At 42.3% G+C, this 12148-nt stretch overlaps 5 protein-coding genes; 1 reads left to right on the top strand and 4 right to left on the bottom strand.

Annotated features, from left to right (window-relative positions):
- Window positions 1-1770: 1770 nt before the first annotated feature.
- GSBLH_T00002079001 (uncharacterized protein) lies at window positions 1771-2726 on the bottom strand (the record flags this gene model as incomplete). XM_013040594.1 has 4 exons in its annotated part: window positions 1771-2336; window positions 2368-2543; window positions 2580-2647; window positions 2681-2726. 4 exons carry the CDS (start codon window positions 2724-2726, stop codon window positions 1790-1792), a joined length of 837 nt encoding a protein of 278 aa, XP_012896048.1. The 3' UTR covers window positions 1771-1789.
- Window positions 2727-3265: 539 nt separating this feature from the next.
- On the bottom strand, window positions 3266-3883 carry GSBLH_T00007059001 (uncharacterized protein; the record flags this gene model as incomplete). Its single annotated transcript, XM_013040595.1, has 5 exons — window positions 3266-3373; window positions 3514-3569; window positions 3598-3680; window positions 3712-3764; window positions 3797-3883. 5 exons carry the CDS (start codon window positions 3881-3883, stop codon window positions 3266-3268), a joined length of 387 nt encoding a protein of 128 aa, XP_012896049.1.
- A 181-nt stretch (window positions 3884-4064) lies between these two features.
- On the bottom strand, window positions 4065-4960 carry GSBLH_T00002080001 (uncharacterized protein; the record flags this gene model as incomplete). Its single annotated transcript, XM_013040596.1, has 5 exons — window positions 4065-4253; window positions 4285-4431; window positions 4460-4573; window positions 4607-4802; window positions 4833-4960. 5 exons carry the CDS (start codon window positions 4958-4960, stop codon window positions 4065-4067), a joined length of 774 nt encoding a protein of 257 aa, XP_012896050.1.
- A 302-nt stretch (window positions 4961-5262) lies between these two features.
- Window positions 5263-7027, top strand: GSBLH_T00002081001 (uncharacterized protein; the record flags this gene model as incomplete). XM_013040597.1 has 6 exons in its annotated part: window positions 5263-5287; window positions 5323-5384; window positions 5421-5631; window positions 5664-5875; window positions 5909-6787; window positions 6818-7027. The coding sequence occupies 6 exons, from the start codon at window positions 5263-5265 to the stop codon at window positions 7013-7015; spliced, it is 1587 nt and encodes a 528-aa protein (XP_012896051.1). The 3' UTR covers window positions 7016-7027.
- A 1038-nt stretch (window positions 7028-8065) lies between these two features.
- Window positions 8066-8566, bottom strand: GSBLH_T00002082001 (uncharacterized protein; the record flags this gene model as incomplete). XM_013040598.1 has 1 exon in its annotated part: window positions 8066-8566. One exon carries the CDS (start codon window positions 8564-8566, stop codon window positions 8111-8113), a length of 456 nt encoding a protein of 151 aa, XP_012896052.1. The 3' UTR covers window positions 8066-8110.
- Window positions 8567-12148: the final 3582 nt, after the last annotated feature.

Below are 12148 nucleotides of genomic sequence, written 5' to 3' on the forward strand. Positions count from 1 at the left end.
CAATCGCGTCCGGGTGCTGAGGAAGCAGATGTCTATACCGACAGATCTTCATGTTCTCTGTCAGGCTGCAAACGCCCCGATTCAAAAACTCAAAGCAGATCGGCGCCTCGTGCGGTGCAAACGGGTTGACCTCGAACTCGTCGCACTCCCTCAGCTGCCACTGCTCGATCTCCTTCTGCGACAAATACCCGCTTCGAAACCGATCTGCGATCGCATCGGGGTGGTTCGGCACCAAATGGCGGTACCGACACACGCGCCCCTCCTCCATCCGCTTGCACCTGCGCCTCACTCCCTTCCCTCGTTCTCTACCGCCCTGTATTCATGTATTCAAAGCAGAGCTTGTCTCCGCTCCGCGCGTTCGGGTTGTTCTCCCCCGGCGGCAGCTTCCCTACATCGCGAATCCTCCACGGACGCTACGGCGATTCGACGGCTCCGCCGGACGCTTCGCGTGCGGAGGACTGGGCTCGGAGAGCGACTCGGAGGCAGGGTCCGGAAGGAGCATCTGGTCGAGAAAGAGGTCGATTTGAGGGTTCACGGAGTAGGTGGGAAGCTCGGGCGCGCGGGGATGGCTGGACACGCGGAAGCGCTCGGTGGGAGGCTGGACGTAGGGGGCCGGAGGGAGACGCGAATAGTCCGGGTAAGAAACGTCGTAAACGCTTTGGGGATTCTGCGGGAGAGAATGGAACATTCGACGACTCGAGCGGTTCTTGAAGGGTGTACCGAGGGGGGGTTCAAAGAGAGGGTCGTAGGGGGTTTCAAATGGAGGGTCATATGGAGTTTCATATGGAGGGCTAGGAACATGGGAATGGTGGTCTGCGTGGAATGAGCGGCGAGATTCCAATGGGAGAGGATAATATGATGCCGATTGAGGCAATTTCCGTAGATTGGGAGGTCGAATCATTCCAGCACTAGAGGGAGATGACACAGCAATGTCGTCAGAATTTAGAGACTTGGGAGACCAATGCGACAGCACATCTTGAGAGGCACCATCCAACGAGGGAGGCCTGCTAGAGACCGAAACAACTAAATGTCAGTTTTGGTGGGTGGTTCTACATTGGTCGTCAGGGCCTGAGAAATGCGCATCAGCAGAAATACCTAGGTTTGACATGAAGGCTGCAAATTACTGTGCTCCTTCGAAACAGCAGTTAGATGGCTAGGGTTTGCATAAAATGCATCGCCCGCGACAAAGTAATCTATTTCGGGATTACTAACATCCTTGAACTTGGGCTCGAAAAAATCTTCAGCAATATCCAAACTGCTTGTAGATGACATCGTTTCGATGTTTTTACAATACAATGATTTGAAATACAGTTACAATGAGGAATACTAATGGTATAACTGATAACACGAATTGTACCTGGCTAAAATTTCCTATCAGTATGGAGGGGTGTCGATTTGAATTAAAATACTTTAAAAAACAAGACTCACAAACACACCAATTTATCTTTCTGTTTGTGATCCAAAAGAATTCTTCCACGCACAGTAACCACTATTCTATGATTATGATGAAGCAAAACAAACGATTAATTGGATGAACGAAATTATTAAATAGTTTTAACTCTTTAAATTGGAACAAAAACGTTTTTCTTTTGGATGGTAATCGGTGCACAAGCTGCAACGATCACGATAATTCCATCATTGTAATTATCTCGATCATTTTCAGCATATGTTGCATAGCCACCCATCTGAATATGCAATTCCCTCCAAATGATCATATACAAACCGAGTTTGAGTAATGCCCCATATGGAATTGTGTGTTGCAATAAAGCATTAAAAGATACAAAAACACTTAGAAAATGAATTCGAGTCCGAGTCCCAGCTTGTGGTTTCCTCCTTCCAGATGGGCTGCGTCCACTTCCGCGCTCGCCAGCAGGCTCAGTTTTTTGTTCACCGTCGCCTTCACCGCGCCGCTCACCACGCCGCTTTCGCTCACTTTCCCGCGGATCTCCGTCGCATCGTTCAGACTCGACACCACGCCCACCGCCCCGCGGGGCATCGAGCGCATCGAGCGCACCTCCCACACCGCGCCCACGCGCGTCGACGCGCCCGTCTTCGCCCACACGCCCACAGTTCCCTTCTTCCCCGCGGAACTCCACACTCCCGCCATTTCGTACCATTCCCCGCGGAACGAACCACCGCACTCCACGCTCACGCCCGTCTCCGCGCTCTGCACCTTCGCTCCCACCAGCGCGCGCGCACCCGCGCTCACAACCGCGCTGCAGCTCGCGCGACCCGAACACGCGTCCACGCTGCAATCCAAAGCGCCGCGCTCACCACACACCTTCACGCCCAACAAACCCTTCTCTATACCGCTATCGCTCATGCGCTTCGAACTCCTGAACATCAACACAACACACAACAACACACCGAAGCGTAAACGTCGTGTTACGAACCAAATCAGTCACGTCCGCATCGAACACCAACGAACCCGCACTGTCCAAAGAAACCTTCTTCACTGTGAAGTGCTTGCAAGGACTGAAATCACCAGAAATCTTGCTCACCACCGGCTTCCCACCGCTGCTCTTTCCCTCAGCAGTCAAGTTCTAAACAAATCACTTCACCACACCCTAAAAACCAACAACTCCCTGAAGATGCTTCACCTTCATCACCAGCTTCGATCCAGTGAAATAATCGTCGTTCAGAATATCTGGAGATCACAACGACTACCAACGACCCCTACCCTTCGACTTCTTGTACAAATCATCAAAATAAACGGGCTTCGACATGGTAGTGGACTCAAATATAAGTATGGATAAGAAATCTTCTCTGACGTCATTAGTCCCTATTGTTGATAAATAGAGTACATAATGAGTGAAGCGACCTTATTTATTATAAAAGAGAATCTTTAGTGTATCATAAAAACAAAGAGTGCATTTACTTTAACAGAAATGAGTGGATCACACGGGCATCATTTTTCCTCAAAAGATCATTGACCTTCATTTTCGAGTTATCACTATTACCTAGGCTATTATCACGCAGAAATAGGGATACTATTTTGCAACCCATCTCGAATCGCTTTAAGAACTTGCTGAGCCTTATTATTCACTGTAGATCCAGAAATCCTATACGTCTTTGTAGAATCCTGTACAGAGTCTTGGAGCGAGGCTAATACTACATACTCCACAATAGCATTAATGTATAACTACAAAGAAAAAAGAGTAGATTCAGTACACGAATTCGTGATGATGAGGATCGATTAACTCTTACAGTAGATGATTTGGAACTTACATAGTTTTGTATCTCCTTCTGTGAATTAAAATTGAAATCAGGAGCCAACATCCAACACAATGTTTAGGAGAGTCGAAAGAGACACCGCCTTGAAGCGTCTTTCTTTACGGTAGTAGGACAAAAGAGGGTGAGCGGACAGTTCAACCTAGTTTTCAAAAAAGTGAACAATCTATGTAGGAGAGTGACATGGGAAAGGAATTAGAATAAGAGTAGTAAGAATATCAACAAAAACTAAAACTCATATTGACAACAAACAAACCAAGTATACAAATAACACTAGAACACTTCCCCATGGAACTTCCCGTTCATAAAGCTCACAAGCTTGTTGTATGCTGACGCACCTAAGTAGTACAAAATCTCCAAACCTACTGTAATCTCCAGTAAATCCCATAGAATACTGGGCATTAATGGACCCATTTGGATTTACAACACCAATGAATTCAACTACTTTACTACCCATCAACATTGACAACAGACCCTTACTCCTTCTCGAATGAAAAGCCATTCGGTGAATATACAGAGACCTTCTTATTATCCTACAAAATAAGAGAGATTAGGCGACTTTCACAGATGTGGTTATAATAGCGGTGCTTCCAGCAACAGTATCAATCTTTCCAACAATTGAGACAGTTAGACCGACAAATCGGTTCAGCATCTCACCATTTACACGTGTGAAGTTAGCATTCTATCATTAATATCACCATACATATTTACAAAAGGAGCAGGATTTGAGAACTGGTTATCCATTCTTATTTGATACAAAAGGCAATTTTAAGTTTCCCGCCAAAGGAGTTTCTTTTTCTGGCAACCCAAAAGTAAAGAATAAAACAAACAAGTTATTTGCCATGTTTTCGATGTTTGGTTTTTTCTTTTTTCTTTATTTCGTTTTCCCATTCCACTCGATATTTTTTGTACAAAAGAAGAGTAGCACGAGCATCATCGATAGAATCGTGCTCTCCTTCCTGAATAGCCGTACCAAACTCCCTCTTTAACAGGTACTGCAGCTTGTGAGGCAGCCACTTGTTCTATCCATGAAGAGAATCATAAAAATCGAACTTTCCATTTACGCATAAAAGGACGGTAGTAGGCAGTGTCTCGAATCAGTCTTCGCGGGTGGTGCATCATCAACGCTTCGAAATCGTTACTGATCGAGTGTCCAACTACAATTCGGTTCTTCATCAAACGATCGGCCACATCTTGTGCCTACGGAACACACAAAAACCAAAAGTACCTCTCTCAGAGTAACTACTCTATCTCCCTCCAAATCCTCAGGGCGAATACCAGACCACTGAGTACGGTAATCAGTCACAGCGGATGGAGGCTTCACAAACGAATCATATAAAATCTGGAAAATCGTTATTCACCCACAATCACATACAGCCCCATAATAATTAACAATCGAAATGCGAGCCAGAGCAGATTCATTGTTGGGCCCTACTCCCACCATTTCGCAATCAATAGCGACCACTGGAGTATCTGATGCAGTGCCTGAACCATCAGGATTAAGTAATGCCTCCAGATTTACCAGTGTTTTGGGAGAAACAGACTTTTCGGGGTTTTCTTCACGCAAACGTCTTAGTATCACAGAGTTACACCAGTATTACCTTCGTTTTGCCTCAGCAGGGTTTCGCAAAATCAATTTCTTCATACTTTCCCAATTCGAGCCGATTTTTGCTTTCTTGGGATGAGCTTCCTTTGTTGCTGTCTTCTCCTTCGTTTCCTTCTTCACCATCAACAAAATTATGGACAATGTGGTTTTTCCACATATCTTGAATAAAATACTTTAAACAGTAAAGTTACATACCCATAATAATATATTGTTTGTAACTTGGGTCATTAGAAATACTTCTTCTCCTTCCCCTTCCTTATTTTCTTATCATTCTTATTTTATATTCTTGTATAGAACAAGTACATATGTCCTGAGTTCCACTTTCCAAGTCCTTTTCACTCATTCTCCTTATTATTATACCCTCATACATTTACTAATTCAAATTTAATACATTTCTATATTCATCCACATTATTTGTTTTACTCATGCAAGTCCCCGTTTTAGTTTTAAGTAGCTTTTGCAATATTACTCCACATACTTTCTAGATCAGAATACGAAACGTGAAAGTGGACGAAAGGTACAGTTGGGAAACATTCAAGCTGCCAAGGTAGGCGATGCGTTATTGAAGTAAACTCATTATTAGGCAGTTGCTGATATTATCCGAACCACACTTGGACCTCGTTCCATGCTCAAGATGCTTCTAGACCCCATGGGAGGCATTCTTTTAACAAACGATGGCAACAGCATTCTACGGGAAGTCGATGTGTCTCATCCTGCTGCAAAGAGTATGATTGAGTTAAGTCGAACCCAGGACGAGGAGGTTGGCGATGGAACGACATCTGTGATCATATTGGGTATGATTGGCGGCAGTATGCGATGGGTGTAGCGGGTGAGATGCTGGTTTCTGCGGAGCCGTTTATTTCTGGGAACATTCATCCCACCGTGATCGTTCGCGCATACTACAAGGCGTTGGAATCCGCCCTCCACATCTGCGAAGAGATCGCGACCCCCATCGACATCCAGGACCGTTCGATGATGATGAAGCTTCTGGACAGCGCGATCGGGACGAAGTTCAGCAGTCGGTTCGGCGATTTGATCGTAGCTTGTGGTGGATGGCGGTGATTGCGTTAGAGCGGACTGGCGCTGGACAGCGTGCTGACGGTTCTGGACGAGAAGACGAACGAGATCGATCTGAAGCGGTACGTGCGCGTGGAGAAGATTCCCGGCGGGGAGCTGAGCGAGAGCCGCGTGATTCGCGGCGTGATGCTGAACAAGGACGTGACGCACGCGTCGATGCGTCGCAAAATCGAGCATCCGCGCATCGTTCTGCTGGACTGCTCGCTGGAATACGTGAAGGCGGAATCGGTGGCGAGTCTGGAGATCCACGAAGCGGATGCGTGGGACCGCGCTCTGAAACAAGAAGAAGAAGCCGTGAAGGAGATGTGCGACGCGATTCTGTCGCTCAAGCCCGATTTGGTGATCACGGAGAAGGGCATTTCCGACCTGGCGCAGCATTACCTGCAGAAGGCGAACGTCTCGGCGCTGCGGCGCGTGCGGAAGAGCGACAACAACCGTCTGGCGCGCGCGACGGGCGCGACGATCGTGCATCGTCCCGACGAACTGACGGAGAGCGACGTGGGAACGCGCTGCGGGCTCTTCGAGGTGCGTCAGATCGGCGATGAGTACTTCGCGTTCATCGAGGACTGCGAGGCGCCGAAGGCCTGCTCCGTGCTGCTGCGCGGCGGCTCGCGCGACGCGCTCAACGAAATCGAGCGGAATCTGCAGGACGCGATGCAGGTGGCGCGCAATGTGGCGCAGGACCCGCGGTTATTGCCCGGCGGCGGTGCGACGGAGATGGAGATCGCGTGCAGACTGCAGGCGGAGGCGAAGCGCGAGGGCGGCGTGGACGCGCTGCCGCTGAGCGCGGTGGGCCAGGCGATGGAAATCATCCCGCGCACGCTGTGCCAGAACTGCGGAGCGGATACGATCCGAGTGATCACGAAGCTGCGAGTAGGAGAGAGGAGAGCGGACGACGCGTAGGCGGAGCATTGCAAGGCGGAGGGAGAAGGAACGTTCCTGGGAGTGGACGGAGTGAAGGGAACCATCGCGGATATGCGCGAGTTGGGAGTGTGGGACACGTTCCAGGTCAAGACCCAGACCATCAAAACCGCCATCGAATCGGCATGCATGCTGCTGCGGATTGATGATATTGTGTCGGGAATGCAGAACGGAAAGTGAAAATGGAATGAAAAGAAATGAAAAAGGTTGAATTTGGGTAAAGAATTGGACGTTTTTGTAATGTTTGTTTGAAAGTGATTCGAATGGAGGTGAATTTTTGTAGCTGATCCATTCTTCTATACTTATAGCTTCTTCCGATTCTTTAGTGATTGTTTCACCACTATTAATATTGCCTCTTATATTTATTTATTTATTTGCTTGTTTGCTTGTTTGCTTTCTCTCATTATTTGATCTAAGAAGGATTGTATCGAACACGCATAGAATATGGACAAACAATGACTGTGATTCCAAACAATTCATAAATCACAAGCAGAATGAATGTCCGTTTTGTATTTTTGTGTAGATTAGAGCAACAGAATGATCTGTGTTCATTGTACATCAATATCAGACACCATCGAAGTGATTGACACTCATTTAGGTCCGATTTGATATCTCGATTACTCTCTCAAAGTCACTGATATTAGGAATATGTATGTATGTATAGAGTGATAGATAGATAGATAGATTAGAATATATCCAAATTCCAATACTCTATTGCTATAATTATAGACTTCTGGTACTAAGGGCAAAGAATAATATATCTTTCACTATTCGTACCATCCTGTAATGTGCTCTCATTCTAGAAAATCGAGAAATCTGACACAACTTGAAGATACTTGGTCAAAATCATCGATCATTGCGAATCTTCATATTATCTCACAAATGAATATTATGCAATATACCTCAAACGATCATACTGAATCATTATTGTTCACATCAAAAGGATATTCAAATGTTGCTTATGTCGTGATTCTGTAGACATGATTCATAGGAGTCAATAATGATACAGAATAACTTCTATTTGTAGTTGTTTGAGTTAATTCTCTTGAAAAGAGATTGGATCTTTATTTGATTGTCTTCAGTCTCAACAGACAGACAGAGTATCTTTCAAACTACATAATTCCTTCTTACAAAGCAAAAGCGGATGATTCAATATATACAGCTCATTCCTAGTTTGGTAAGGAAAATACAATTCCTTTTAGTTTTAGTTAGTTTACAAACAAACAATCAATCAATCAATATCACATCACATCACGTCACATCACGTCACGTCACTTAGTTCACGCAAATCTGTTTCTTCTGGGCGCTTTCTTCCTTTTTGGGAATCACTACCTTCAGAACTCCATTTTCATACATCGCGTTTATTCCATCCACATTCGCATTCTTCGGCAGAGATACTTCACGATGGAAAGAACCGAAGTGGCGCTCACAGAAATGGCACTTGTCCTTCTCTTCCTTCTTCTCACTCTTTCTCTCTCCTTCAATCACAAGTCCATTGTCTTCCACATGCATCTTGATTTCACTCTTGTCCATTCCAGGCAGATCCACACTCATTTCATACTCCTTCTCGTTCTCCTTCATGTCCATTCGGCCAAATCCACTGAACGGAGTAATCACATCACGACGGATTCCATCACCGAACCAAGAATCCAAGTCATGCTGCTTGGGGAAGGTCGAAACCAGCAGATCATCAAAGTTATCAAAGAAAGGATCACGGAATATAATGCTCATTATCACTATCACTCACTTAGGTAAATCTATCAAATAAATAAATTATGACAAAGAACGAAACGATTCCAAAAAGATCCAGAGTTCTATCGAACATTCTGGAATAAATAGGAAAGCTAAAGATGTGTCGATTTTGTGAATGTATGAAATATGGGGAATCATTTGGAATATGTATGAGTAGTCTAGGCCAACAAACAATTGATCACGATAATCGCAACTTCTTTAGATATTTGCACAAATACGTGTAAATGGGTATTACGAACATATCTGTAAAGGTAATAATCCTCAAAAAACGATGACTTCCAGTTCCAGTCTTACTTTGGCTCGAATACTATTTAACGTTAAAGAACTATTCTTGTTCTATCCATTTGGAATATCAAGAATCATGAAACTGAATGTGTTTGAACACTTTTGTTTCTTCAATCAATTCGCTTTTTTATATGCATTAACTCTTCTTCGTAGAGAAAATATATTCGATAGACCTTTAACCACTCTTTTTTCTCATGCGTATTTTGTTCGTAATTATGCATGATATAAACGATAATTTACGTGTATTGCCACACTTCTACATCGATTCGGTATTTTCCATACAAGAGTTGAACACTTTCCGTTTTTTGAGCATGGCAACTCAGAATCATACTGATTCTAGCTCTACTATCATGTAACAAGAAAAGATTCCAAACAAACACTCCTTCCATTCTTTTCCTATACAAAGCGGTGTTTTCAAACTTACTAACAAAAAGCCGACCGAATTACGCTTCTCTATCATACTATACCACAACGCTTTCCTATACCCTATCTCCCCTTTCTCTCAACACCCACTCGCACTCTTCTATGTTCAACTCGCACTTCTCTATGTTCAACTCGCAATTCTCCATTCCCGCCTTCCCAAATCTCCACTCCGTTTGAATCGGTATCAACCACATCGGGAACTCCCTCACAATGAATGTTACGTTCTCTTCTTCATTCTTCATCGAATCAATCGTGTTTCCCTTCTCTCCTACACGTACTGTATACCAACATTCCCTCCACATACAGTACCTACGCCTTCACTTCGATATTCTAGCACTAGCCGTTTCAATCCCTCATACTCAAATCCACACTTTTGTTAGATAACGAGATAATTAGCTATCGATAGCTTTTTGGCTTCGAGCCATTTTAGTACGAGTCCTTTGTTTTGCTTTAGCATGCATAAATGAAATGGAGCAACGCAGTAATCGAGAATGGTATAATGATATGGCTGAGAACCTATACCAAGATACTATTTATGTGAATAGAAAGAATAGATTGCATATTCTACATATTATTTAAACAATTATTCGGATTGATCTATTACAAACATACCATCCCAACAACATTCGATTTCTAGGATTACCAAATACCACAGTGAGACACACCGTCAAAATGATTCATATCACTAGAGAAAAGCAATCCTATTTTGAACTTAATAGAACAGTACTTTGAACAGAAAATGGTAGAGGATGACGAAAACACAATAATGGCTTGTTTTTGATGTCTAACCTATGAAAATCGTATGGAAAGGAATAGAAAGATCAATAGGAACAAGAAATTCACATAATGGGTAAGGTAGTTGAGCATTGTTGATCTAAATCAAATATTACACAGTATAACACCAGAGAAATTAGTGTGATACTATGATGGTGTATAATATTGGTTTTATCAAGAAATAATGAAATAGATCTTGTTCTGAGATTCCTGGTTTTGCCATATTTCTTCCTATTTCCATGCAAAACATTGTTGATTTTGTCAATTCTGTTATTAATGACTATCATATTGATAGTTCCATCATACACAATGTGCAGGGATGCTTGGGTAAAGAAATGAAACCAAATGGCTGGATTTTACTCATATTGGGTAATAGAGAATGTGTAGTATTGCAATTCAATAATGGAGTATTCATGAATCAAGGATTTGTACTCAATGAGCAGAAAGTGTTGAAAGTGTTTGGAAATCATCAAATTGGTGCTATTTCCTATAATGAAGAACAATCCATAGAAGTAGTAGAAGGAATCGTGGATTTGGATCATGGAAGTCGATTTGAAGGCTTGGTATTGACAGAAAACAAGTTGGGAATTCCATTTGGATATGGTGAAATGTATGATGATGATGGATTCTTGGTGTACAAAGGCATAATGATCAATTGGAAACGATTTGGCTATGGAACGAGTTATCATAATAATGGATGTATTGAATATGAAGGATATTGGTGTGATGATAATCGATTTGGAATTGGAAAAGTGTATGATCGATATGGTAAATTAGTGAATGAATGTGAATGGTATAATGGAATTGAAAGTGATATCGATTATGAAGGAGATGGCTCAGAACCACTGAATACCGGAATGAAACATTTGAAACTGAGTGACAATTGTGTATTGGTTGATTGGGATGTTTCATTGTTGTATAATTTGGAATCAATCGAAATCGGGAATCATTGTTTTGAATCAGTGCAAACATTCCAAATCGATGGATTGAATCGATTGAAAACGATCAAAATCGGAATCAATTCATTCACTCAGAATAAATACTGGTATGGAAACAACAAATCGAAATCATTCCATATATTGAATTGTGAATCATTGGAATCGATAGAAATTGATCGATACAGTTTCAGTGATTTTGCTGGAGACTTTGAATTGAAGAATCTGCCACAATTACAATTCATTCAAATTGGTATACTTGAATATGGTTCATGCAATTTCTATGGTAGTTCATTTGTGATTCGAGGTATTGATATGATATTGAATATTTGATTGAATGCATAGATCTTCCAAATCTACAATCCATTACATTAGGTTATTGGACATTCCGTGATTCATTATCAACAATAATCGAAAGTATTGAATGAATTCGAATGAAATGATTGATGTAGATCTGCCATCATTACAATCCATTACACTCGGTCAAAGTACACTTCGAGGAACGAAAAATGATTCATCATGTTCATTGAGAATGTGCAGTATGAGTGAAATGAATTGAAATGATTGAGTAATTTAGATCTGCCTAATCTTACATCCATCAATTCTAAAGGAGGCAGTTTCAAATATTGTCGTTGGATAACTTTAGAAAGTAGTTTTCCTTATTGAATGGTGTTAGTACTTAGACATTCCTAATCTTCAAATGGTCAAGCTAAATAAAACATCAAAATTTGTTCAATCAATATTAATTTCAAGTATTGATTGGTTGATTTGATTTTAGTTGATAGGTGTTTCCTCCATTCTCGCTAAGCATTTCTCAGTGAAAGAGTAACTCTCTGATTTTGATTCAACTCATTTCATAATATAAATAGATGACTGATTGTTTCAGACAAATTCGTATACAAGAGTTCATAATTCTATCATATGGGTTGCCCTTTCCTTTGACCATTTTCACCTTTCACTCGATTATCGCATATTGACCATTCACAAATGATAAATCCAATTTACCAATAACCAGGAATATTGCATCTGATAGTGACACAATGGAAAGGTTCGAATCGATTGAGATTTGGTGACGATTATGTTCCTTTGATGTTTGTAATATCAATTGTTATATATTATCATTCTTTCAGGTTATTGTATGAAA

This window comes from Blastocystis hominis (assembly GCF_000151665.1).
Source record: "Blastocystis hominis, Singapore isolate B (sub-type 7) whole genome shotgun sequence assembly, scaffold_16".
Classification (NCBI taxonomy): Eukaryota; class Bigyra; order Opalinata; family Blastocystidae; genus Blastocystis; species Blastocystis hominis.